General features: G+C 39.2%; 1 protein-coding gene, 2 long non-coding RNA genes and 2 pseudogenes across 5 annotated transcripts; 2 read left to right on the top strand and 3 right to left on the bottom strand.

Moving 5' to 3' along the window:
- Positions 1–768: 768 nt before the first annotated feature.
- Positions 769–7,771, top strand: LOC110064388 (uncharacterized; annotated as a pseudogene). The gene is made up of 11 exons (XR_016208079.1): positions 769–1,321; positions 1,497–1,534; positions 1,734–1,974; positions 2,643–2,755; positions 2,991–3,298; positions 3,683–3,929; positions 5,125–5,322; positions 5,615–5,772; positions 5,996–6,111; positions 6,477–6,910; positions 7,117–7,771. The product of XR_016208079.1 is annotated as an uncharacterized LOC110064388 (transcript).
- A 591-nt stretch (positions 7,772–8,362) lies between these two features.
- Positions 8,363–11,683, bottom strand: LOC149111152 (uncharacterized). Its single transcript, XR_016207804.1, has 2 exons — positions 11,472–11,683; positions 8,363–9,875 (listed from the first exon to the last, which is right to left on the bottom strand). It is a non-coding gene; the product is annotated as an uncharacterized LOC149111152 (long non-coding RNA).
- Positions 11,684–12,775: 1,092 nt separating this feature from the next.
- Positions 12,776–14,717, bottom strand: LOC149111151 (uncharacterized). The gene is made up of 3 exons (XM_089291322.1): positions 14,397–14,717; positions 14,105–14,134; positions 12,776–13,398 (listed from the first exon to the last, which is right to left on the bottom strand). The coding sequence occupies exons 1-3, from the start codon at positions 14,643–14,645 to the stop codon at positions 13,288–13,290; spliced, it is 390 nt and encodes a 129-aa protein (XP_089147448.1). The 5' UTR covers positions 14,646–14,717; the 3' UTR covers positions 12,776–13,287.
- A 10-nt stretch (positions 14,718–14,727) lies between these two features.
- LOC149111150 (uncharacterized) lies at positions 14,728–15,058 on the top strand. Its single transcript, XR_016207800.1, has 2 exons — positions 14,728–14,776; positions 14,875–15,058. It is a non-coding gene; the product is annotated as an uncharacterized LOC149111150 (long non-coding RNA).
- Positions 15,059–17,500: 2,442 nt separating this feature from the next.
- Positions 17,501–25,121, bottom strand: LOC149111149 (uncharacterized; annotated as a pseudogene). Its single transcript, XR_016208078.1, has 3 exons — positions 24,866–25,121; positions 24,193–24,221; positions 17,501–23,735 (listed from the first exon to the last, which is right to left on the bottom strand). The product of XR_016208078.1 is annotated as an uncharacterized LOC149111149 (transcript).
- Positions 25,122–26,985: the final 1,864 nt, after the last annotated feature.

Here is a 26,985-nt window from a genome sequence, read left to right as displayed (position 1 = left end):
CGATCACATTCCATTTTAATTCTGGGAAGCATGTACCCTATTGGATAGCGAGAATTTCACACCTAAAAGATGTCATTTGATTTTTACTGCACTTCAATTAGCTTCAATTCGGTCGCGCTCTTTTAGCTTCGCCGCTTTCAATTTTACCGCCATTGCACCAGGTAACCAGGCTTTTCTGAAATAAAGGAATATGGTGGCCGACTTGCATGTAAGGGTGCACAAATTGCAAGGGAAATTAAAAGGTCAAATGTCCAAGTCAAGGTGGAGTAAATGTTGGTTATATGACCCCACAGTAGAAGTGCCCAGAACAACGAGATGGTGATGTAACATTGAGTTTAGCGATCCTGCTTCTGATGAGGAAATTGATGACATTCGCAGTGAGTTTTCATCAGAAGTATACGAAGACTTGGGAAAGAATACTTCACCATTTAAGAAGCGAAAGCTTTTAGATGAATGTTTGCAAAACAAAAATAGTGATGGTCAATCTTTTTACGACAATGATTCGCCAACTACGGTTGGTGGCCAACTGCTCAACTGCTCCCAGGTAGATCGTGAATTTGCAGAATTTGGCCGAGTAGAGGACAAAACGGTTAATTGTGAAGGTGAGTCTGAAGCTTTTCACAATAAGCTTATTTATAACTCCTGTCTGAACTTTAGCTTTTGGAAAATCCGTCCAGGTTTACCCAGTAACCTTTAAAATGTATTGTTGCTTTGAAATAGAAAGAGATAAGGATTCTGCTACCAGATTGACACATATTTGTGATCCATATGAAGGGACTTATCACTGAGAAAGATCCTGAAGTGTTTCATTATCATGACGGCCCTTTATTAGATGATTTGTCTCTCAATCATGAGATTCCAGACATGGAATTCTTTAAGGAAACCTCTGCTTCAAGCCAAAGCAAAGAAACAGACGAAGATGACTTGCCTTTGTATGAGGACTACAAAAGCACAGTGTTGCAGAGAGTTCCTTGTTAGTCATGGCCTTTGCTGTACGTCATAAACTTTCTGGAATAGCCCTTGAAGATATGTTAGAACTTATTCACTTCCACTGCCCAAAACCTAACAACTGTATTACTGAACTGAAGGAATTTCAACTATTTTTCCAAGCTCTGAAGCAACCAATTTTAAAACATTTTTATTGTCCAAATATGATTTGTAAAGTTTACCCTGGCACATCGCCCCCCGAGGGTGGAGCAAAATGTACAGTATGTGGAACCCCACTTAGTTGTTCATGCTACTTCATTGAAATACCCATTTTGGAGCAGCTAAAGACAATTTTATCACAGAAGTTCATTGCTTTTGATATAGCCAATTTGAAGTCATGAAGTTTTGGTGAGACTTTGTACCTGTCAAACTTAGGGGTTAATTGCTAACAGTTCAATTATTTGTAGTGGAAACAAGATGTTTGGTTTTGTGAAAATACATGTACATGTAGATTCATTGATGGAATTTTTGCTATATCGGGTACAGAATCTGGGTAATTACACTTGTAGGTGTGGCACTGGAACATACGGAAAGACAGTCATACTCAGTGTGAACTAGTCATAAGTGCATTTTGTCTACATAGTGGTACTTTCTTTATCTATCAGTCACTACACTTTTTAATCCATTTACCCATGTTGTGAGGTAGTTGTTGTTTGAAATCCTTCACCAAACCAAGCAACTTCACGGGATGTTATCACATGGCATTAAATAGATTATTGTGCAAATTTTTAATACAATTTTGATAGGTCCCGACATAACTGAGAAACTCCAGTACCGTTTTCAATGAGCCAAGATAGACTCTGATGCAATTGAAGATGTCTACGATGGAGAATTGTACAAGCAACACTCCTGTTCTGATGAATTCTTATTGGATCCACATAACATATCCTTCTTGGGTAACACAGATGGTGTTACACTGATAAGGTCAAATGGCTATGGAGTTTGGCCTGTGTACCTCACAGTCAATGAGATTCCACCACTTGAAAGGTGTGTTTACTTCCTTTCCATAGCATGATATAACATTAATTAACTCCATGTATAAGGTTACTTTCAGACATATAGCCAATTTTTACAAATTAGCATCAGAAATTGACAGTACTCAACATTTTTTGTCTAAATATTGCTACAGTATCAACTGTCACTAATTGGCAGAAATTGGCAATAATTCAAAATCCATCTTGTCATGAATTAATTGATGGTTTGTAGTTTTTTATTCCTTTATTTGTGTTATTTAGAACTGTACTTTATTTTTGTTTTGTATTATTTCTCTTCAGACTCAGTTGTTTCAGTGATATAACCACTGTGCCCATAAAAAGATCTTGAAATGTCTTGTTATTTCCACACCACCAACTGCATATTAGATTTCCTTTTTTTCTTCCTTTTAGTCAGTTTATACTGTTCTACAATCTTTAGTGTCAGTCTCTGGATGAATCAAATACACTTGCACAAGACAACATATTTTACCATTTTATATTTTTTTCCGTAAAAATTGTTCAGCAGAATGTCACACCAGCCTGCATAGCAGGGTCTTGGATGCAGCAAGAGTTAAGGTGTCAGCAAGGAAGAAGTTAATTGTATGGACCTCAGATTGTACCTCTCTGAGAAATCCAAGGTGGATTTAGTTGCTCATTACTTTTACGGTTACTCTTTTGCAGATTTAGGCGTGCCAATCGTATATTCACAGGGCTGTGGTTTGGAAAAGGAAAGCCACATTTTCCAACATTTCTTCAGCCCTTTTCCCTTGCTATACGTGAACTTTATCACAAAGGTAACAAATCATTCAGCTGCTACATGGTAAATAATATGTTGAAAATGTTTTAATTTAGTTAGAGTGATTTCACCATTCGTACAAGGTCTATGTCAGGGACTATGCAAAAGCTGTATACATATATTGTAAAACTTCATTATCCTGTAACATCACCTTTTGAGCCAGTTATTGCAGATTACAGTGCATGCAATGCTGTGGTTAACATTTTGTGAAATCCCTCTTTGACTGTCTATTATATGTGTGTCAGTAAAAGATTCTGTGGTTATTAAAGGTATCTTCCTGGACATGTCAGTTGATGCTCCAGCACGCTCCATGTGGCAGGCTATTAAACAGTTTAATGGTTATTGTGGTTGTGGACGTTGCAAAGAAACTGGAGAACATCTTGACCTTGGTTGTGGTAAAAAGAACAGCAGACAAAGGTGCCATGTGTACCCTTTCAACAAAGCTTTTGCGGCCACAACAGGACATGCTGGGTTAAGAACACATGAGGTCAAAGAACAAGCCCTTGAAGCATTAAGGCAAAGAAGTCAAGGGAAAAGAAATGTAATTTTCATTTTGAACTAAAATGTGCATGTATAAATCTTATTTTCTATATAGAGCTAGGTACAGTGAAAGTGATACAAGCATGAATCTGTAGTAGTAAAGTAGTAGTAAAGAACAATTTACTTATGACAATCAATCATTTTAAGTGGTGTTACTTATAAAGATTCCTGATGCATTAAACAGGGCTGTCATTAAGAGCCGTAAGCCGTAACACCTGTTACGGCTGAGTATGCTTGATTTTCCCTTGATGCTACGGGTGAAATTCCTTGTTGTTTAGAGAATTCACCCACAAAGTAACAAATTTGCTATGAGTGTGGAAAATAAGGCTACAGGTGACTAAAAAATTAATGATAACCCTGCATTAAATAATGTTAATTTCTTTAGTTTGCAGTTGAAGGAATTGTTGGTTTGTCTTGGGGATTTGGTCTCCCACTATATGACGTTGTCAGAGGAACAGTGGTGGATTATATACATTGTGTCTGCGAGGGTGTAGTTGATCAGCTGATTTCAAGGTGGCTTGATAAGTCCAACTCCAAAGTTGAAGAGATCAGTAAGGAGTTAACTTCAGTAACACTAACTTGTGAAATAACCCGTAGTCCAAGGAGTTTAGCAGATGTCAAAGACTGAAAAGGTAATTCAACTTTGCACGTGATGTACTTTTACATGTAGTTACTGATATTGAATGTTGCTTTTAAGAGTAATTCTTTCTTTTTTTGTGATAAATTACATCCACTTTGTGTGGGAAGGATATGCTTACAAGTAGTGACTGGATGAAGTTTACATACTTAGCTTTACCACTGATTACATTGATACGTGACTCTCAAATCAAAACTCCTGTGAGCATTTGGTGATTTCCTTCCATCAATCATACATTCCTTAAATGGTGTTATAGGAATGCTGCTCTTGTTTTCAAAAATGTGGTGGCCATGCACTGCGTACCCTGTTCAGTTAACATGGTTCCTTGTTATTCTTCAGGTTAACGTTAGTGAGTGGTGTATTTGCTCATGCATGGGTTTAACATGATCATAGTAAGATTTCTGCACCCAGGGAAGACATTTGTGACAAAATTCAGGAAATCCTCACCTCCATGTTTGATTACCTAGCCTGGACAGGAAAAGCAAGACAGGATGGTACATGTAGGTGAAAAAATAACCGCATAGATTGGCATAAATAAAAGAACATGCACTAGATGACAATGATCCCTTGACATTTTGTTGGTAAGGAGAGTTACTGAACAATATCCTGGAGTGTACAAAGATGAAGTACAGACTGAGTTGGCTTCAAGGTGACAAAAAGCCATCTCCAGAATGCCTTTTATCTATTTCAACAATAGGTAAAAGGCATGGGACTTAGTTTCACTTCTAAATCCATTGCCTTGCAATCAAACTTGTTAATAAATAAACATCTTTCCATTTATTTATGCTGATCTATGCAATTCTTTTCTCACCTATCATCCTGTCTTGCTTTTCCCATCCAGGCTAGTTAATTAACCGTGGAGGTATTTCTGCAGATTTCCCGAATTTTCTTCACAAATGTCTCCCCGACGTGCAGAAATCTTACTATAATGCTCACACTAAACCTCTGCATGAGCAAATACACCACTTGCTAACAATGTTAACTTGAAGTATAGCAAGCAACCATGTTGAACAAACAGGGTAGACAGTGGCTGCCATATAACCAATGCGTGATTGACGGAAGCAAATTGCTAAAATGCTCGCAGGAGTTTTGATTTGAGGGTCACATATCAATAAAATTGGTGGTAAAAGTGTTTGTTTTTTTTCAGTGATGTTCCTGTTCAGAGTTAACTTAAGTTTTTTTCTCTCCAGCGTCAGAAAAGCTGGCATTTCTTCTTTACTATGCGACACCTTTGCTGAGCAGATACCTCCCCTCTGATCATCTCTTCTTCCTGAGGCTGCTCACTAGTGGTATGTTCAGATTATGTAAGCAGTCCATTTCACAACAAGAATTAAATGAGGCACATACATATTTGAAGCTTTTCGCTGCTCAAGCTCCTGTCTTTTATGGTAAGCACGATGTACATTCGTCAAAGTATAAGGAATTTTTTGGTTGTCTTAGCTTTTTGCAAGAAATCCTTGTTTTGTTTTTGAAGAGAAGTCATTCCTTTCAGTGGGCTGAAGGGATCACAAATTAATTCTGCATTTTTAACCTTGCAATAGGCTGGCATCCTATACGTGGAATAATAGAAAGCACCATTGTTTTCAAGAAATACCATGTACATGTATTCCTTTAATGATTGATTAGCAATCTCCAACTCATTTTATCAGAAATGAATGCATTGAAACTGTTTTCTTCCAGGCAACCAGTTTCAGACCTTTAATGTCCATCAGCTCTTGCATCTTCCAGAAGTTGTGAAAGATCTGGGTCCTCTGTGGTCAAATTCATGCTTTCCATTTGAGGACTACAATGGTGATCTCAGAGAGTTATTCCATGGCACCAAGAATGTGGATGGCCAGGTTTGTTTCCGCATCATGTTCATGTTATAGATGCTTTATCTCATTGCCTACCGATGAGATCATGGCGTACGAGGTAATCTTTAACTAGGAATATATTTTTTAAAGAAAATTATATGTTAAGTGACTGCTCAGACAAGTATTTTACTGTTAAATTTATGTTTTTCACATAATTATTGTTAATGTATAAGTATTACTGTAATGATGCAATCATGTATTGTTTCAGATTGTTACAGCTGTGTCAATAATCCAGAAGTTGCCTGAAATTGCAAGATCCACAACCGCCTCTCCTGAACTCCAGGCATTCTATGAACAGCTAACTAGCAAGTGTTACAATGCACGGTAATCAAATGTTGCATTGTTTATTTTGTTAAGTGTGTGCCAATGAGATTTTGCACATATTATTAGACAGATATTCATCAACACAGTGAAGTTTATATGAGAGCTTTAACAGTACTGATAAGCAATTAAGAGTACCAATTTTTGGTTCCTTTTTTCCGGTTGTGTAGCAATGTGTTCTTTCAGAGAGCACTTTAATTACCAGTGTTCAAAGAATTTGACATGATTAATTTGATAACCATTAACAGGCAAGTCAAAAAAGAGGTCAACATACAGGTAAGTCACTGCTTGGCTAGCAGAAATTGCCAATACCAGTGAATAGCTTGTTCAAAAATTCATTATAATGCCATTTTTACTTTTGACTTCAGGTCAATAAAAGAAGACATTGGAGAAAATGCACATGTTGTTGGTTCTTTGGAACACGTATGGAGTAATTCATCATTTCTTACTGAAGAACAGCTGGCAACACTGCCAATGCATCGAGGGAAAATGTGGGTGTTCCGGCGCTGTCTTATAGGTGGTGTCCTGTTCCACAGCAAGAGTTATAAACGAGTCATTGCAAGAAATGATTACAGTGTGAAATTTCAACATCTTGACAACATGCACTATGTTCCATACATGTTTATGTTAGAGTTGAAGAAAAGTGCCAGGAAGCATTATATAATTATCAAAAGTGTTCTTGTCATTTGCCCTGCAATTACTTTGCCATTGTGGAAGTATTGGAGAAAGATGATGAGCAGCTACCCACATACAGAGGGAGGACAGTTGTTAACCACATCACTAAAGTAAAGACATCAAACAGGTACAGTATTGCTATACCATATCACTTGCTCTGACAACATGTATGTGTACATATAATAACCTGTCATTAGTCTCTGCTACAACAAATTCTACCTTAGAATTGCTAAATTTACCAAGTCTAACCAATGTCCTTGCAGGTTATTAATTTCAAATGAACTTTACCTCAAACACGACATTTGATTAAACAATTTTTTCCCTTGCTTTTAGACTTGTGGCTGTTCCTGTGATGAATGTTATAAGAAAATATCTCAAAGTGGATGTTTCCTCAGGATGTTATATGTGTTTGTTACCAAATCGTTACAAAAAAGACAGCTGAATTTTCAATAATTCATCTGCAACTAAATGCTAAGTACTGATATATGAAAATACATGTACATTATTTCCAAGTTATTTCATCAAAATGTCACTTGTCCATTGTCATTACTTTGACAAAGAATAAGAGTCATTTGATTTTTGACCCAAACATGCTGATCGATACATTTACATTGAAGTATAAGTATATTTAACTCCAATATGTAACCCAGTAGCATTCATTCACTCAATCTACTTTACAATAGATAGTTTCAAATTAATAGGTAATGCACATTTAAAATATCTCCAGAAGCAGGATTCGTTGCTGACTGTCCTTTAGCAAATATACAGCAGTATGTTTAAACTATCATGTATACTGACTTTTGATATTTCACTCAAACATGCTATATGCTATGTAAAATTGTCACATAGTAAATACATAGAATGCATTTACTTTTTATGCCCATTACATAGTAAACAAATAGTTCTATGTAAAAACTATGTCACCCATTACTTGTGATATATTTGACTTGAAAGATATTAAAGCTATGTTAGATGATGACATAGTGAATACATAGGATGCATTCACTTTTCATCTCCATATGTGAAAGCTATGCAACTTGTCACTTAAAAAAATTGGTTTTCATCATGCTATTTAAACGCTATGTTAGACTGCTACATAGTTAATACATACAGTGTAGGAAGTAAGTAAAAGCAGGGCTATCCATTACGTAGTAAATAAATAGCTATTTTAAAACTATGTAAAGATTCTACACAGCATTGACATAGATATTTAAATACTATGTAAATTTCAAATAGCTTTGGCATAGTTCCAAATATGTTTAACATACCCTGAACTATGTAATCAAGTATGTTACATAGTTACCACATAGGCAGTCTGAAGCAATGCATCGCTTAAACATAGTTCAACATAGTGAAAAAATAGTGTCAACATGGGTTTGACATATGCCTGGTTCTACAAGGGATGGATTATGTACTTTGAGCCAGTTAAGAACTTGTATTAACTCTGGTCATACTGCTCGAAAATAAACATGTCCTCTAAATTGTAACTTTCTTTTAAGCTTAAGTATTATTATACCAGGTCTGTCAGGTGGATGAGGAGTTGATTACATGTCTGATCACATTCTACAGGTACATTGCATTTTGCACCGTTAATTCTTCTCTGTGCTTTAGGCATGACAGCAATCTTCTCAAATACTAATTTTTGAGCTATTAGTACTTGCTCTAGTTTTTCTAGGGAAGCTAGTTGTGGGGGTATTTCATCAACATACATGTTATTCACTACAGCCTGACATGGTAATTTTCCTTTTATGACCTTTGAATGACATGTGTTGCATATGTATTGTTTTCCATCAAATGACTGTTGAAAATTGAAATATGTTTGGAAAGTGTACTTCTTGTTTTTGCATGTTATTACTGATTTCTTATAATGTATTTGATTACAGACCATACATATAAAATAAAGCCCTACTCTTATTTTCTTAAACTGGTTAATACATGATTCAACTGATCTGGATTTCTGTAATTCTTCTTTGTAGCATCCATTGTTGAATATTTTTTTAAAATGTCTTATAGAAACCTTTTTTTGGCAAAAGGTTCCATCCTGTCATACGTATGTTTTTTTCTGTGTTTTCTCATGATGCGTTTCCTTTCAATTTCAGTAATTCTACAAGAGCAGCAAATAAATTATATATCATACTCCATAGTCTGACATTCCTGTTTATTTTGAATTATATTATTAATTTCCTCTACTAGATTATTCACACTACGAATGTGTTTTGTGTGTTTCATTGCAGGTGAAGGACTGTCTTCGTATGTCAGAATAGAAATCAGTTGCTTTATTTTTGTATTTTGTTGATAGATACAAGCTATACAGTAACTTGAAATTCACATTAAAAGCCTGTTTTCCCAATGTGGTTCCTTAAAATCAAGGTCTCTAAAGATATTCTGCTTTTAGTTAAATTATTTAATTCTCCTTGACTTACTTCATTAATGTGTACATTAATCTTAGTGTCAAAAATTTTAACACTGTCAGGCATGGCAAAAGATGCAACTAGAGAGTGCTCATTGTGCATTGTGTTGTTAAGCTGAGATCCATTTTCAATGATTGCATCTAAAGTATTTGAGTTCCAGTAACTACAAGGTGAAATGATCGAGTAACATATAGAATAAAGAACTACTGCAAAACAGTGGTCTTTGAAACACTTGTGTTGACCTGATCCTTTTAATACCTGAACTTCTCTTACATTGTTGCTCATTGCCATGTCGTATTTTGTAATTTGTAAACCTTTTAGTTCATACAGATCAGTTGCTCCATATAAACTTTGAAAGTAGTGCACTAAGTTGTCTGTAGATGATATATCTAATAGAACACGTCCCTCGAGGGTGACTTTTACCATAAATATCTCTAGCATGCACGTCAAACACTTGAAAATGGCCATTATCAGCACAGTAACTAATACCCACAGCCATACAACCAACTGTTAAAATAAATAACCTATATCATTCTGATATCAATGACTCAAAAGCTCTTTTCAGGCCCATACAGTATTGATATCCCTCAATGGTAGCCTCACCATGGACATCACCAGTGTAGCTTTCACTGCATTCTAGCTGGTAATCTTCCTCTAGTATTGTAAGCATTGATGGTAAATCTGTTAGCAGTAAAAATGATTGTCTTGATAATTGAGACAAACTGCTATATAGTTGATTTCCAATGTGCATTATTTGTTTTAAGTCATCAGGATTGCCTATTCCTTTCATAGTGTGGTATATTAATGCACATAAACTCATTGCAACATGTTGTCCTGCATTTTGTCCAAATACAACAACATCCCCTTGACTATGTGGTGCTTTTATTGTTTTACTAGGATCCACATGGTGCATACCAGACCAGGGTTTTTCTCTACATCATTACAAAGCTTGTTCTTTGTACAGTTTCCTCTGTGAATTACACCCTTGTACTCACTGTATGGCAAATTACACGAAAAGAACCTTAAGTATTTGAGATATTTCTTTCCATGTTTATCTCTACTAGAACTGTAGACATCTCATTGAAGAGTTAACGTTTCTTCTAAAAATTGGTTTCCTTCTCATTTTTTGTGCAAACCTGGCACTTGTTTTGTGTGTACTTTTCTTTCGTGCTGCAATATTTTTAATAAGACAATGGACTTTCGATGACTTTGGTAGGTTTTTACTTGAACGGCTCCGCGCATAGCTCTGAAGTTTTCTACTTTTCTGAGAGAGGCGTTTTAACATCTTTACTGGTACTCTGCTTGGTTCACGATCACGTTTTTTGCCATGGCATTCACACAAAACACGAGTACAATTATAATAAACATACTTTGCATAACGAGATCTAAATTGTTGTACTTTTATTGACACTGTAACATCATTACATTCATGTACATTAGTCATATTGACAACTTTTTCTAGTAGATCACAGTCATCAAAAGTATTCATCATGTCTTCTACTAAGCACATACAACTCCATGCGAAGAGCAAATCAACATTCATGATCACTTGTACAATTATAATAAACACAGGCTAAAACTATTCCGGAACACACAAAAAGAATCTGGAATGAACTAATAAGTACACAATAAGCCAATCACAGATCGCTAACTCATTAAGTTAACTTCACTGTACTGAATAAGTATTTACCAACCAATCAGGAAGTAGGATGAAGACAGGTCACCAAATTTGAACTCAATGAGTAGAAGTACGACTTCTTTAGTACAAAATAAACCCAATCAGTACGATTGTGAACTTAAAAAGTCTGCCAACAGCAAATCAAAAGCTAACATTCAGAATGAAGCGTTCGTGTTCCCCTTTGCTTACCAAAATATGGCAAAGAAGGCATTAGTTGTCAATCATCGTTTTCCTTACAAAAAGTGCGTCGATAAATTGTCGCGTGAAAAGTTGTCCTGAATATTATATCCTAAAATGTCGCATATGTCAATAAATTAAATAATACAGCATTTAAGTCATATTGATGGCAGCATTTTCGGCGAAAATTGTGCTGTCCGTTGATGTATTTTCAACTTAGTATAAACGCGGCCTCGATTGCCTTGGGTTATCAACAACCTCCCGGGACAACTTACAATCCGGCAGAAACAAATATTTCAATGGAAACCCGTTATTTCTAGCTTAGTTTAACCTCGCATTTAAGTCGGAATTTACAACTAGTAAATAAATTACGGTATCAATTCTCATTCTAATTTACCAGAGCTCTGTTTATCCACGCTTACCTTGGAAAGTCGGAAAACCCTGCCGCCACTGGCGCATTGAATTCAAGGTTTTAACATCCATCCTCATGGCTCGAAGCATTAGTTGTCCCTCGATGTAAATGATATATTTCCCCTCACTTTCGTTGGATTATCAATAAAATTGATACACTGGAGAAACAAGTACTCCAGCACAGGTACATGTAGGTTTACAATCGTTCAGCCTTTGCACAACATTGAACACGCGTCACGCAACGAAATACGAGACTGTTCATGCAATAGACTACGTCACTCGACAGTATGTCACGCTTCAGGAATGGATGCGAAGGTGTCATATGACTTAATTTAGTGCTCGAAAACTCTCACCTTAGTATTCATTGCCTAAATTTCGACTTGGTGAAATAATTCTGGGACTAAATGTGACGTTGCAAACAATGGTTAGGTCGCTTAGATAATCTTTTTGAGGGGAAGAACCAAGAATATAGTAAACAAGTTATCATATTTCACAGACAACAATTCGTTCCAATACCTCTCGACACACTCCTAAAGACTCACTCTATTTCCTTGTTTGTTACTACTGATACTTTCTATTCGATAATCTTGGTGTGAAAGAGCAAGTGATGGCAATGTTCTTCGAAAGGTCCGTGAAACAGCTCAAAGCATCTAGTGCAGTGCAGTGCTTATATTTTATTGCGAGAATATAATGGTTCAAAATAGAGGACCATAGCTATGTGCGTCCATGCCGCCGTTGCAATGCTCAGTACTCAGTGAGTGCAAATGATACTTTTTAAGTAAATCCAGAAGAAGACTACCAAACATCGACAGCTTGACTGAAGATCATCGAGAATTACGCTTAACATTAACTCAGTTGCTACCTCATACTCAATGAGTACAAATTATACTCTTTAAGTAAAACTAGTAGCAAGGCTACCGAAGATCGAGAATTACGCTTAACATTAACTCAATCGCTACCTTATACTCAATGAGTATTAATTACACTCTTTAAGTAAAACACGTAGATAGAGAATTACACTTAACATTAACTCAGTCGCTATCTCATACTCAATGAGTACAAATTATACTCTTTAAGTAAAAGCTACCGAAGATCGATAATTTCACTTAACATTAGCACTATCGCTATCTTGTACTCAACGAGTATAAATTATACTCTTTACATGTAAGTAAAACCAGTAGTAAGACTACTAAACATTGACAGCTTGACTCAATATCATCGAGAATTACAATTGAATATTAAAAAGTGTCATGATTTTCTTTTTAATTACTTTACAAGTTACTACTTTTTAAGTCAAAAAAGATCGGCACAGCTCTATTTGCAACTTCTACAGTGACACTGCCTTTATTCGCAATCAGATTTAGGTCGGCAAAATCGAGACCGAGAATTATACTACACAAGAAATCTGTGGCATATACTCATTGAGTACAAATTAAAACATAAGCACCACTTTGTTTGCAATATATTGCTTGGCAATAAAAAGACCTAGAGGAGAATTAAATCTCGATAAAGCTAAGCAATCGAGTAAGCGGCCCTGGAAATGTCACCGATACGGGTTTATTCTGTCTTAGCATCATGCCCAGTGCTTCTATGATGAAGACTGCCGAACATTATCCTTTAAGATAAATCTGTGGTGACGTTGTACTCAATTAGTACAAATTATACCGCTCTTTTTTGTCAAGAACAGCAATAAGCAAAGACCAAGAATTTTACTTCCAGTTGAAGCTTTGGCGATGTCAAACTCAGTGACTACACATTATATTGTGTAAGTGAAACGCAATACGGTACGGTTACAGAGAACAAATGGTTGCAACCTCAACTACTTTCCTAAGCTGTTTTATTTCTCTTTGCCGTTAGTTTTCTGCTTTGTTCTGATTCCTCCTGGTCGCCTTTTCTTTTTCTATTCCCTGTTTTTATCTCGTTCTTTTTCTTTGCTACCTGAAATGCAGAGTATAGCACACACTGAATAAGACTTATTCGGCCCGAGAAACTGGTGCAGCACTCGGCTATAAATAAGTGCTTTTCTAATACTTCTTATGTTCCAAACAATTCCCGGCGTCACATAATCATGTACTCAGTGCGTTCAACCGTGATGAATAGATGAAAAATTTATTTAGAAACAGGGCTTAAAAATATCCGTTTTCAGCATTGTTCATGTGCAATTCAGCAATTCTCTTAAACTTGCTGAATTTTTGCGGTGTGGATTTCCTGGAGCCAGAAATACTTGAAATTAATAAACACCTCTCTTAATAGCCCTCTTTAGCTTGGGCGGTTTGTTCTCCCATTGTAGACCACGTGATATTCTCTAGAGAGTGTTTCTTTTATCCATCTTAAAATTAATCATTCATACACATGCGACTATTTAAAAGTTTGAAAGCAAGAATTCTCTAGAGTATCAACACGTGGTCTGCAATGGGAAAACAAACCGCCCGAGCTAAAGAGGTCTATTTGGCCTAATGAACTTGCTCAACAGGATTGTTTCGTAGAGAAGCACCACTGTAGCTAAAGCTGCACTTCCGAAGGCAGCTAGTTCTTGGTTTGGATAGACAACACCCAACGCAACAAAGCCAATTCAATGAATGTTACTAGAATTAGAGCAGCACACGGGGCACCGGTTATCATGTAAGGTGAATACCTGTCATACCTGAGTCTTCTTTGGCCGTCCTACGACTACCTAAAATCAGATAAAAGTATAGTTAATGCAGGCAAATCGTTGACTTTTGCATTCATTCCTACTTGGTTTATACGTGCATAAAATTTGTTTACAATAGAAGTAATGTAAGGTGTACTATACTACCTAAAAAGTGTCAGGTTTACGTAGGCTTTTTGCAACTGTAATATTTGAAAAATCTTGTATAAATACTTAACAGCGGAATATATGTTAGAACGTATTAGGAACATGAAATTAACACAAGCTATTAAACTTATAGTACTACCTCTGGAAACTTGTTAACTTTTTCTACAAGCATTGCACGTTTCCCATCCATATCTGTTTCGTTTTCTCCTGGCAATGAATTTTCTCTCAGATCTTTTTGGCTGAAGGGCGAGAGAAGGGAAATGAACCACCCTTCTTTGCCCATCTCTAACAGTTGTTCTTCACTGGCAGAAGGCCACAGCTTCCTTATTTCCTGTTCTGACGAAAGGTACTCCTTCCACCATCCACGCTGGCAGATATCGAGTCTCATGCGACACTTCTCAACTTTGTTTGCTAGCTCTTGTATTTCCAAAGATTCCTTGTAATCTGGTCGGAGGAGACTTGGTGGAAGAACAGAAGTTGGAGAGTGATGATGAACAACAATGAAAGAAACAAGATGAGGTAAGAATGGGAAAATTTCTTGGGATGAATAGTGCTGATTGATTCACTGATTGAAATCTTGCAAATTCGTAAGCCACTGCCATTTCCCTCTCTTCAAGGTCCATCCCAAAGTCAATGAGAACTGGGTGGTGTACTGCTCTAATTGGGGTCAAGAGACCTATGATTGGAAAGGTCTTAAAGGTGAAAGAAAACAGTATTACATTAGGCTGGCTAATTGGTGGATACAAGCACACTTGGAGTGACTGGAATTGAAGAGGGTAGGAAAGCACCAAAAGCAGGAAATACCGCTAGAAGATGTACTTATGAAAGTAGAATTTGTTGAAAAAAAGGGGAAAAAATAGTTAAGCAATGAAACAATAATGAAACTTAAAGAGAAATACAATGATAAAGAGAAAGCCCTATAAGATAAAGATTGTTTTACTCTCGTTTTATCACAAACTGAAACATTTGTTTTAGAACCTTGTCCTGTCAATCTGTGACAATTTGAAGTTCCGCTGTTCCTCAGTGTAGCAGATATTTGGTGAGGAATCTTGTATGTCACACATAGGTCAACCGTATGTTTGAATTACTCGCATTAAAATTAGACATTTTGATTGCCATGTCGATTGCCTCAGTTCGCTTTCCTACAACTAAGAAAAAAGCTATTGTACTCATTGAGTATGACATCGCCACAGCCAATTGAGTATAACTTGTACTCGCTGAGTACAAGATAGCAATTGAGTTAATGTTAAGCGTAATTCTCGATCTTCAGTAGCCTTGCTACTAGTTTTACTTAGAGTATAATTTGTACTCATTAGCTCTCATTGAGTACGAGATAGCGATTGACTTAATGTTAAGTGTAATTATCGATCTTCGGTAGCTTTTACTTAAAGAGTATAATTTGTACTCATTGAGTACGAGATAGCGATTGAGATACAGTTAAGTGTTATTCACGATCTTCGGTAGCTTTTACTTAAAGAGTATAATTTGTACTCATTGAGTACGAGATAGCGATTGAGATACAGGTAAGTGTTATTCACAATCTTCGGTAGCTTTTACTCAAAGAGTATAATTTGTACTCATTGAGTACGAGATAGCGATTGAGATACAGTTAAGAGTTATTCACGATCTTCGGTAGCTTTTACTCAAAGAGTATAATTTGTACTCATTGAGTACGAGATAGCGATTGAGATACAGTTAAGAGTTATTCACGATCTTCGGTAGCTTTTACTCAAAGAGTATAATTTGTACTCATTGAGTACGAGATAGCGATTGAGATACAGTTAAGTGTTATTCACGATCTTCGGTAGCTTTTACTTAAAAAGTATAATTTGTACTCATTGAGTACGAGATAGCGATTGAGTCAATGTTAAGTGGTCTTAAGTGTAATTCTCGATCTTCGGTAGCTTCTACTTAGAGTATAATCTGTACTCGTTGAGTATGAGATAGCAATTGAGTTAATGTTAAGGGTAATTCTCGATCTTCGGTAGCCTTGCTACTAGTTTTACTTAAAGAGTATAATTTGTACTCATTGAGTACGTTATAGCGATTGAGTTAATGTTAAGTGTAATTCTCTGTCTACGTGTTTTACTTAAAGAGTGTAATTTATACTCATTGAGTATAAGGTAGTGATTGAGTTAATGTCTAGCGTAATTCTCGATCTTCAGTCAAGCTGTCGATGTTTGGTAGTCTTCTTCTGGATTTACTTAAAAAGTATCATTTGCACTCACTGAGTATTGAGCATTGCAACGGCGGCATGGACGCACATAGCTATGGTCCTCTATTGTGAACCATTATATTCTTGCAATAAAATATAAGCACTGCACTGCACTAGATGCTTTGAGCTGTTTCACGGACCTTTCGAAGAACATTGCCATCACTTGCTCTTTCACACCAAGATTATCGAGTAGAAAGTATCAGTAGTAACAAACAAGGAAATAGAGTGAGTCTTTAGGAGTGTGTCGAGAGGTATTGGAACGAATTGTTGTCTGTGAAATATGATAACTTGTTTACTATATTCTTGGTTCTTCCCCTCAAAAAGATTATCTAAGCGACCTAACCATTGTTTGCAACGTCACATTTAGTCCCAGAATTATTTCACCAAGTCGAAATTTAGGCAATGAATACTAAGGTGAGAGTTTTCGAGCACTAAATTAAGTCATATGACACCTTCGCATCCATTCCTGAAGCGTGACATACTGTCGAGTGACGTAGTCTATTGCATGAACAGTCTCGTATTTCGTCGCGTGACGCGTGTTCAATGTTGTGCAAAGGCTGAACGATTGTAAACCTACATGTACCTGTGCTGGAGTACTTGTGTTTCTCCAGTGTATCAATTTTATTGATAATCCAATGAAAGTGAGGGGAAATATATCATTTACATCGAGGGACAACTAATGCTTCGAGTCATGAGGATGGATGTTAAAACCTTGAATTCAATGCGCCAGTGGCGGCAGGGTTTTCCGACTTTCCAAGGTAAGCGTGGATAAACAGAGCTCTGGTAAATTAGAATGAGAATTGATACCGTAATTTATTTACTAGTTGTAAATTCCGACTTAAATGCGAGGTTAAACTAAGCTAGAAATAACGGGTTTCCATTGAAATATTTGTTTCTGCCGGATTGTAAGTTGTCCCGGGAGGTTGTTGATAACCCAAGGCAATCGAGGCCGCGTTTATACTAAGTTGAAAATACATCAACGGACAGCACAATTTTCGCCGAAAATGCTGCCATCAATATGACTTAAATGCTGTATTATTTAATTTATTGACATATGCGACATTTTAGGATATAATATTCAGGACAACTTTTCACGCTACAATTTATCAACGTGCTTTTTGTAAGGAAAACGATGATTGACAACTAATGCCTTCTTTGCCATATTTTGGTAAGCAAAGGGGAACACGAACGCTTCATTCTGAATGTTAGCTTTTGATTTGCTGTTGGCAGACTTTTTAAGTTCACAATCGTACTGATTGGGTTTATTTTGTACTAAAGAAGTCGTACTTCTACTCATTGAGTTCAAATTTGGTGACCTGTCTTCATCCTACTTCCTGATTGGTTGGTAAATACTTATTCAGTACAGTGAAGTTAACTTAATGAGTTAGCGATCTGTGATTGGCTTATTGTGTACTTATTAGTTCATTCCAGATTCTTTTTGTGTGTTCCGGAATAGTTTTAGCCTGTGTTAATAGTAATTTTGCATGCAACACCAAATCGTACATTACAACTATTGAAGCCAGTAAAAACCAATAACAGAAACAGGATATTTAACAGAAGAGCTAAGCTTAGATATTTAACCTTACTATTCAAGTTGCTTCCGTCAGTGAAGAAACAGGACTCTTCAATGACAATCAGTTCGTTTAATCTTAACGATGAACGAGTCCTATTACAGTAAGATAGTATACAATACAATAAGTTCCTGATTCTACTACACACAAATGATAATGGATGAATCAAGTTACATAAAATAATAAGCAACAATGCAAGAGCACTTAGGTGTTTGTAGAAAAAACATGGCCGACTCAGCAATATAGTCAGCGGTAAAACCTATGAGTCCCAGGACCCGGTGGTCAGCGGTAAATTCTTCATCCCCCCAGTTCAGGAAGCTACGGTCTGCGATAGGTTGACGAACTCAAGGTTGTAGCCACTTGCCTGTCTCTGGTTCAAAGCGCTTCGGTGGCCTTCTGATATGGCATGCATGCAAGGGCTGGTCCAGCATAGGTGGTGGCTGTGTTAAGGTTACCGTATACCTTCAGGGGTGTCTCACGTCCAAGCGATGAGGCACGTCCGGTTTAAGCTGTAGATACCTAAACCCCTATATCAAATTAAAGCTTATAGAACTGGCTATCAAACCATACCAAAAATTTTGAAATAAAATGAAGTGCCGATTTTTTCACGGCCACTAAATGCGAGCGTCCTAATCACCTTTTGGAAGCTACAAGTCAAAGCGAATTTTGTTTTTCGCCAGTTTATTTTTTCCCTCGGTTTCAGGACAAAAAGCGCTAAAAAAGCGTGTCTGCGTTTTGCCATATTCAATTGCAGTAAAAAGTTACAGAACATTTTCAAAATAGGATTTAAAAAATGTGAAGTGATCATACAAAAATTGCTCTCGGAGAAGAAATATTTCGAAATAAACAATTCGCAGACACGTTTCTGGTTTTTATATGTTAATCTAGCTACTGTTCAAATTTGAGGGCAATCAAACAAATCCCCTTTGAGTTGTAACTCTTTAAAGTGTGCTTCAAGTGAAAAAATTTATTCAAGAAAACAGCGCGAAGAAAAATCTCTTGCTTCGCAAACAAACTCTGCCCACAAACGCCTTCAACTGGGTTCTCAGATCACTAAGCCAATCAGCGCTTGGAAAATTTACTACCATTAACTCGCGGTGAAATTTACGCGTGAATCTCGAAAAAACCCTTGTGTTTCGCAATCCGCTCAAGGCGGAGAGATAATTTTTCTGTAGCTCGGTTTTTCTTGAAGCTGGTCTGGCAAAATGGGGAAGACAAAAAAGGATACGAATGCTAGAGTGGCTGGGCGACGAGAACAAACTGAACAAAAGAAAGCGTGGCGGAGCAAATGTGCATGGATAATATTCCAATGGATCTCAATGAGTTGGGCGATTCATCGGTATCGGACTCAACAAAAGAGTCAATGTACACGTCGCTGTTATAGCTGTTGAGTTACCAAACTTTTACAGAATCTTTCTCTACTCTTGACTCGATCTTTTTGCCTGCTTGATACGATAGCTACAGCTTCATCCGCGAGGCCAACTTTCGCTTCTTCACTCATTGATGTGTTTTCATTCGTTCTTCGCTTTTTCGAACTGGTAAACAGAGTTTTCCGTGGTCCATGTTTACTTATAACTTAATAGAATTACATCTAATACGAAAAATGCTTGGATCTGAGTAGCCAGCCAATTCGTGGTATCCATATATTCCCGCGAAAGTAGTCTCAGTTGATTGCGTACACGTTATAGGGCTGTCAATCAAGAGGGAACTTTTACTTCCGGCTGTAACGTAAAACCTCCATTTCTCCGCCAATATTGAGTTTTTTTCAATTTTGTTTTCAGAAATTAGATATTACTCTTCGACCATTACTTTGAACCAAAAATCCAAATTTGAAGAAAATTGCCGATCTGAAGGTATACTGTAACCTTAATGCAGCTGGGTTGAGGTATTGGTGGAAGTGCCAGGGGGCTGCAGGTATCTGGTTGTGCCTGACTCGGAGGGTCGTGAATGGGTGTTGCATCTTGTGTAATGGATGGTGGGGGGACATCTGTAGGTGTGGCGCGTGGTGCAGTCAATGATGGCTGGGGTGCTTCCTGTGGTCATGGGGGTGGCGACGGTGGACTTCAGTGGGATGGGGGCTCAACAATGCCAGTAGGTAGAGACAGTGCGGGGGACTGTTGCAGGATGGAGGGTGTAGCTGGTGTGTAAGCATGTAGAAAGCGAAGGTTATGCAGGGTGAGTTTTCCGGAGCCATCCACCTTTACCCGCTACTGGTCGTAGCCAGGCGATTCCACTACTGTTCCTGATCTGTCCCATTTTGTGAGGTGGGTTCCCCGCTGGTTCTGGATGAACACTCTTTCCCCAATGGGGTCTGGAGTGGGTCGTCAGGGATTCAGTGGTACGAGTGAGTCTTGTGCAGAGAGCCTCCTCTTTAGCCGCCCACGCCTGGTGCCAAAGAGGGCGGATGTGGGGGTTGGAGAACTTCTCTAGTTTGTTGACAAAGGACAGTGTGTCTCGTAGGGGGCAACCGAAGATAATCTGCACTAGTGAAAGGTTTCAGTCTCGATCGGGCGTGTTTTGAAGCTGCAGCATGGTGCGCAGGAAGCGGTCGTGGTCGACACTGCCTGTGGGACCCGTGTTACACATCAGGAGGTGCTTGGCAGTTTTTACTGCAACTTCTGCCCTGCCGTTGGACTGTGGAAAGCCAGCAGAAGAGAGGCGGTGCCATACACCCCATAAGCGGAGGAAATTCTCTGTTTCCCCTGCTGTGAACTCTGGGCCACCGTTGCTGGAGAGCTCTTCCAGCACACCAAATGTTGCAAAGAAGGAGCGCAGATGGCATACAAGACCGGCAGAGCCTCCGAGATTGGTACCTGCTGTTGAGCTGAGGACTTCTACCCATCCTGAGAGCTTATCTCCTACTACGAGGTAGTCGCGGCCACTGTAGTCAAAGAAGTCGGCGAAAACCGCTTCAAATGGTGTCGATGGTGGTGAGGAGGGTAGGGGCGGTGTTGCGGCCTGTGATGGGGTGTTTCTGTTGCAGTCTGCACATCCCTCCCTGGTTTCACGGATGTCCTTTGACATCCCTGGCCAGAAGATGATGGCACGTGCACGGCATTCCATGGCAGAGGTTCCCTGGTGCGCAGCATGGAGGTGCTTGAGGAGCTGGGGGCGAAGAGATGACAGGACTACTACCCGGTCCTGATACAATAAGACACCCTTGTGCGAATATATTGACTCACAGATGGGCCAGAGGTTGGAAAGGGCAGGCTCTGTGCGGTCAAAGTTTGTGATGCCTTGCTCAACAAGCTTGAGGAGGTGGCTCGGATTCATCTGTGGCCATTTCTTGGGCGAGGAGTGACCATGAGATGATTCCGAGCTCTTGGGTGTCGTGGCAGATAGAGGCCATTAGTGCTGACTCTGCAATTTCAGTGTCGTTTGACAAGTCTAGTGAGTTCTCACTTCCTGAAGGGGAGGGGTGCCTTGAGGTTGCATCAGCAGCATGGTTGCTGGTGCCTGGCAGGTGTACAACTTGAAAGCGCCATGGGAGGGTTCGCTGCTTGAGATGAAATAGGCGTGAGTTTGATATCTTGTGAGTTTGATATCTTCACCAGTGGTTTATGGTCTGTAACTATGACAAGGTTGTTGCAACCCTAGGTAAAGTAGCGTGTCTGCTCGAGGCCCCAGGCGATGGTAAGTGCTTCCCCCGTGACGGCTGCATAACGCTGCTCTGCTGAGGACAGGAATCGTGAGCCGGCCAGGGTGATTCTCCATCCCCAGGGCAGCAATCAGGGATACCTGAAGGACAGTTGCAGTGCTGTTGGAGGAGGAAGTACCTGATACCACACCGAGACCAGTCGGGGCGGAGGCAGGTGCATCGCTGCATGTCATAGATTTTGACGCCTTGATGGATGGATTCAATAATTGATTCCTTAGATTTCTGGAACGCTGACTCAAGCTCCAGCGACCACGAGAACTTGGAGCATGGGCTAAGAAACAGCTTGAAGGGGGCCATAATGTCGCACAGCTGGGCGTAGTTAGACACCTGGTTGACAAGGCCAAACCAGCTCCTGATATCCGTAGTGTTAGTCGGGGAGGGGAAGTCTCTGATGGTGTCAAGATACTTTGGTAGGGGTTCAATGGCGCTATGCGACACTCTGAAACCAGCAAAGTCTACAGTCCTCTCCGCAAATTGAAACTTGTCGGGGTGTAGAACGATGCCTGCTTGGCTGACGCGGGTGAGGAAGTCGATTGTTCTCCACCAGTGCTGCTCTAGATCGCTACCATAGTGGACCATGTCATTGACGCATCGCTCCTTGCGCTCGTACTTAGCCAGGACAGCATCGAAGCGGCAATTGTAGCCATCACCCAAGGACAAAAAGCCTTGTGGTGCACCTGTGTAGCGCCATCGGCCAAATGGGGTGATGAAGGTGGTGAGGTGGCGATCAGATTCATGCAGGGGGATGCTGTGGTAGCCATTCCAGGCGTCCATGACTGTCTTCCATGTGTCCTTCGGGATTTGACGTTCAAGGTGAAAAGGGGACTCCATGGCGAATGTTTCTCGTTGGCAGAACTTCTTCAATGGTGAGAGGTCAACCGTGTGCCGCAGGGAGCCATCATGCTTCCGTGTGATCCCATGTGGTGACACCATGTCACAGGTTCACGATAAGGTACATGTTCAATAACTCCTAGAGCCTCGTCACGGAGGAGATCCTCGTATACTCGCTGCTGCCAATGAAGAGGAACACTGGCTGGGGTGTGGCAGGCCCTGGGTGTGGCAGCAGGATCGCTATCGTTGAGCGGGAAGTCGCTTGACAGGAGGCCGAGGTTGAGCAACGACTCATAGGATAGGTACATGTCCTGAACGAAGCTGCTGACGTAGACCATCGAGCAGCATGACAACACTTTGCCCTTAGGAGACCATGTAGTGAGCTTAGCGAAGAAGGCTCCTTCGATCGAGATTGGGGAGCAGTTGGTGGCTGACAGACTTAAACGTATGGGATGTAGGTTGGCGTGAGTAAGGCCGCGGGTAAGAAAGTCTGCGAATGACCATAAGTCAGACTGCGATCCGGTATCTGCTATGGCAGTTACATCAGCATGGATGTCGCAGGACTGGTGCGAGTTCCCGGTGTTGCCCTGGGTCGACTTGTCAAGCAAGATGGTGATAGCTACTCTGGGGTGCTCTCGAAGGGGTGCTCTCGAAGGCGGGCTCTCATCCATTCCCCCTTGGAGAAGATATGGTGGCTCAGACAGGGTGGTAAAGGCTTGTTGATTGTACTGTGTAGTATGACCGCCGGTTCGACGACACCGTCGGCGCTTGTGGTGTGAACCGGCTGCACTTGTCTGAAATGCCGCGATTTTGGAGAGGGATCTGTTTCCAAGTCCTGTATGTTTGGCGAGGTATCCTGGGAAGAGCGTTTTTTTGTGCTTTCTCCGGCAATGGGAGCGGTAGCAGTTGATGCAGACTTGGTGGAGTTGGGTATTCCAACCCCATGCCCCTTCTGTAAATATTTTAAACATTATCTTGCAATCAGGGCAAACTGTCTCTTTATTCCTGTCTGCTTGGGGTGGGGCTTTGACAGGGGCTGTATTGCGCTGGTTCTGGAATGTCAACAGCAGATAGTGTGGAGGATGGCAGGGCGTTGCATGCCATTTCCTTGCCTTCTATAAGAGCAACAATATCATTTACCGGTTTGGTGAGGATGTCTTTCGTCCCCAGTCTACATGTTAAAATGAAATTTGTTTTGCATTTCTATGAAGAGCTAAATCAGGGATCAAACACCTTGAGCAATTTAGCCAGAGCTGTTTTCTTTCAAAATATTTTTTGGGCATGTCGCAGGACATGACTCAGTAAATTATACCAGAATGAACTCAAGACATTGTTTTTGAAAAGAAAACAGATGTTGTGGTTGGACATTTGATTTTACAACAAGTAAAATGGTACAGAAAAAAGAAAAGCTGAATGGCTAAAAAAACAAAGACCAAAAACAAAGTATAACACAACTGATATGGATGTATCTCAATATGCTTCACTGACCTTTTATAGCAGAAATTATCTTTGGATCCAGTGGCGCAAGGTCTTTGGTCCCGTAAACTGTAGACTGCATCAAGGTTGCTTTAGGGAATAGTTTGTCTGCCAAGCAGAGAGCCATCCCTGATGGTTTTGATGCTGCTTTGACGAAAATGTAGTCATTTCTCCCTAGCTGTACGTTTCCAGATCCACCAATTTCAACTGTATCTATATAAATGATAAATAAAAATCAACATGATAACATCAACATCAACAGTCCCTATCAATTTGAAATTCAGGTAAATTAACCGCAAGTAACTGGGAAAGCTGACAGATGGGAATACTACAAAGTATCAAAGATAGCCTAATGGTGCTCATACATCATCAAGTGTCCAAATGAAGTAGGAGCTATGCAGTCTGACCTGAAAAATAGCTAAAAGCACAAAATGTCATTCACAGAAACATTTGACACTTTCATTGAAACGTTATCAATTTTACTTTTATTATTATTATTTTAATTTACAAACAGTTTACAACGTGTAATAAATGTCTACTTACTTAACAATATATTTGTTTGTTAACCTAATTACTTTACAACTTTGCATAAACCTATGCTTAGTAACCCTAAAAAATGAGAAGACAAAAAAGTAAAGCAAAAAAGACAAAAAATACAAATGTTACAAAAGAAATCTATATATAGTCTTGAACTTTGTAATTTTGTTATTATGAACAGCAATTTCCCGTTGTATATTGATTTTCGTTTGTTAATCAATTTTACTTTTTAGTGTTTTATCGTTTATACTGTCACGATGCATCACTATGAACATAGGCATACTATGGTATCTTTGCTAGCCAAATAAAGATGAAAATACCTGTCAATTCAGTATTAAGTAACATGTCTACATCTGCCAGTGGTGTCCTCTGTAGTGACTGGACCTGACTTAGGTACCTTGCATTCCTCGGCATTGTTTGGACCTGAACTGAGTGCTCTGTATTCCTCTGCATTGACTGGACCTGATCTGGGTACTCCAGAGACTGGCTTAAATAGGGATCAGGTGTTGAAAACTGCAACGGAGGGGCACACTGTGAGGTTTGATGCTGGACTGAAGACGCCGGAACAGATTTCATTAGGTTCAGGATCTTGTCAAGCTTGGCTTCCTGCCTTGCAAAGGAACACTCAAGCCATTTCAGTATTGTTCGTGCAAGGCGAAGCTCTGTGGCTGCATCATTTCCTTGGCATACTTGAAGTAAACAAAGTCATTGTAAGTTTGTGATGTATAATAAATTTTAGATACATTTTACAAACGGGGTTAAAGTAAATTACTGCACTATAAGTAATCTTAAAGTGCCTATAAACCCCAAAATTATTTTTGGCTCATATAAATCTTTGTATATTTCCGAGTAAAATGGCGAAAAAATTTTTGTTTTTGGTCAAAACCGCAATTTTTTATGAATTTTTGAAGTCCGGGTTTGTCTACCCCATGACTGGGTAAAAGGGAGACTAGGACTAGTGACGTAAAACCCGCACATTAGCAACAGGGAAAACAAAGCAATAACAGAGACAAAACAACAAAAGCAGAAACGTAGTTTTCGTTGTATGCGGGTGAAAACAATTTTTATTCGGCCAACATTTGTCATTAGCATGCACGTTGATCAAGAAATGGCTTCGAACGACTTCAGTTTGTCCTCCAGTTCAGATTCTGAAGTCTCGGAAATGGAAGATTACGAGTTGGAAGTCGAAGGTTCGCCAAACTTGAGTTATATGGCTAGCGATGAGGAAGGCACGCAAGAGGCATATGCCGACGATTGGCTGGCAGATGAAGAATGGTTAACGTTGTATGAAAGGGACAGAAAGCAGGAAGAGGCGCTAGAGAAGACGCTCCAAAAGTGCCTTAATGGTGCAGAAAAAGTCCAAACGTGCTCTGGTTCTTCCTGAGTGGACAGCAGTGGAGAAGAAGGGGCTAATTTCTTGCTCTTTCTCCAACGCTTAGACTGATAAGCACTTGTACTGGCACTTTCCATTCTACTAGCACTTTCCATTGCATCTTTCCGTCTCTGAAATAATGTAGACAGGTCGCAGTTAGTACTTGCACTTGAACATACAGTACTCTGCACAACCGTTAATGTAAAGGAAAATGAAAGAAACATTCTCAATCAACAATAAAAAACCTCAGCTCATTTCGTCAGGTAGACTGACTGATAATGAAAAATATCTCACCTTTTGTTTGCCTCATTTGCTTTCGGATTCATCTGCAGCTTTGTTGCTTGAAACACAACGAGCATGCTTTGTTGGAAAAATGCAAATGCCAATCTCATCCCTCTTGAGCATCCGAACCAGATCATCGGCAAATCGGTTTGTGTATGCTTCCTCTGAGAAGTGCTCAGAGCACACCACCGAATGCTCGCTGGGTTCCCAATGTGCGCGTTTTGACTTTACAAAATTGATCCACTTTCTCCTTCACCTCTGCTTTTTGGAGTCAGCTTTACCGTAAAAAGGTATGGGATGAAGCAGTATCCCTTTCTCTTTGTTGCGAACATTGCTACAACCAAAAACAACACATCTCTCAGGCATATTGCTTCGGTTCTGGTCAGCTACGATCAAAATCACAACACGCTGCAACATGCGAAAATCATAGTCAGGGTTTTATGTCACAAATTACGCTCGACCCATTCCCTTTCTGCAAGTTCTGCAGCTTGGCAAGGGGTTATCAAATCTCGATTTTCCGCCACTTTAAAAATTCATAGAAAATTCTGGTTTCAACCAAAAACAAACATTTTTGCACCATTTTGCTCAGAATTATACAAAGATTTGTTTAAGCCAAAAATAATTTTTGGGTTTATAGGCACTTTAAGACTTGAAGACATTGAAGATTCATACATTGTAATCAAATGACATTTCCTAAGATTACGATAAATTTCTGTTATAGTGTTGGGCGTCTTTCCTCCTCTGTGACAGCTTTCTATAGAATGTGAAGTATACTTCCCTTCAAAA

The sequence above is a fragment of the Orbicella faveolata genome, unplaced genomic scaffold (assembly GCF_042242905.1).
Source record: "Orbicella faveolata isolate gen_17 unplaced genomic scaffold, um_ofav_v1 contig_24, whole genome shotgun sequence".
Taxonomy (NCBI): domain Eukaryota; kingdom Metazoa; phylum Cnidaria; class Anthozoa; order Scleractinia; family Merulinidae; genus Orbicella; species Orbicella faveolata.
The sequence above is the reverse complement of the archived record's forward strand: the minus strand, read 5'-3'. Positions and strand labels throughout refer to the sequence as shown.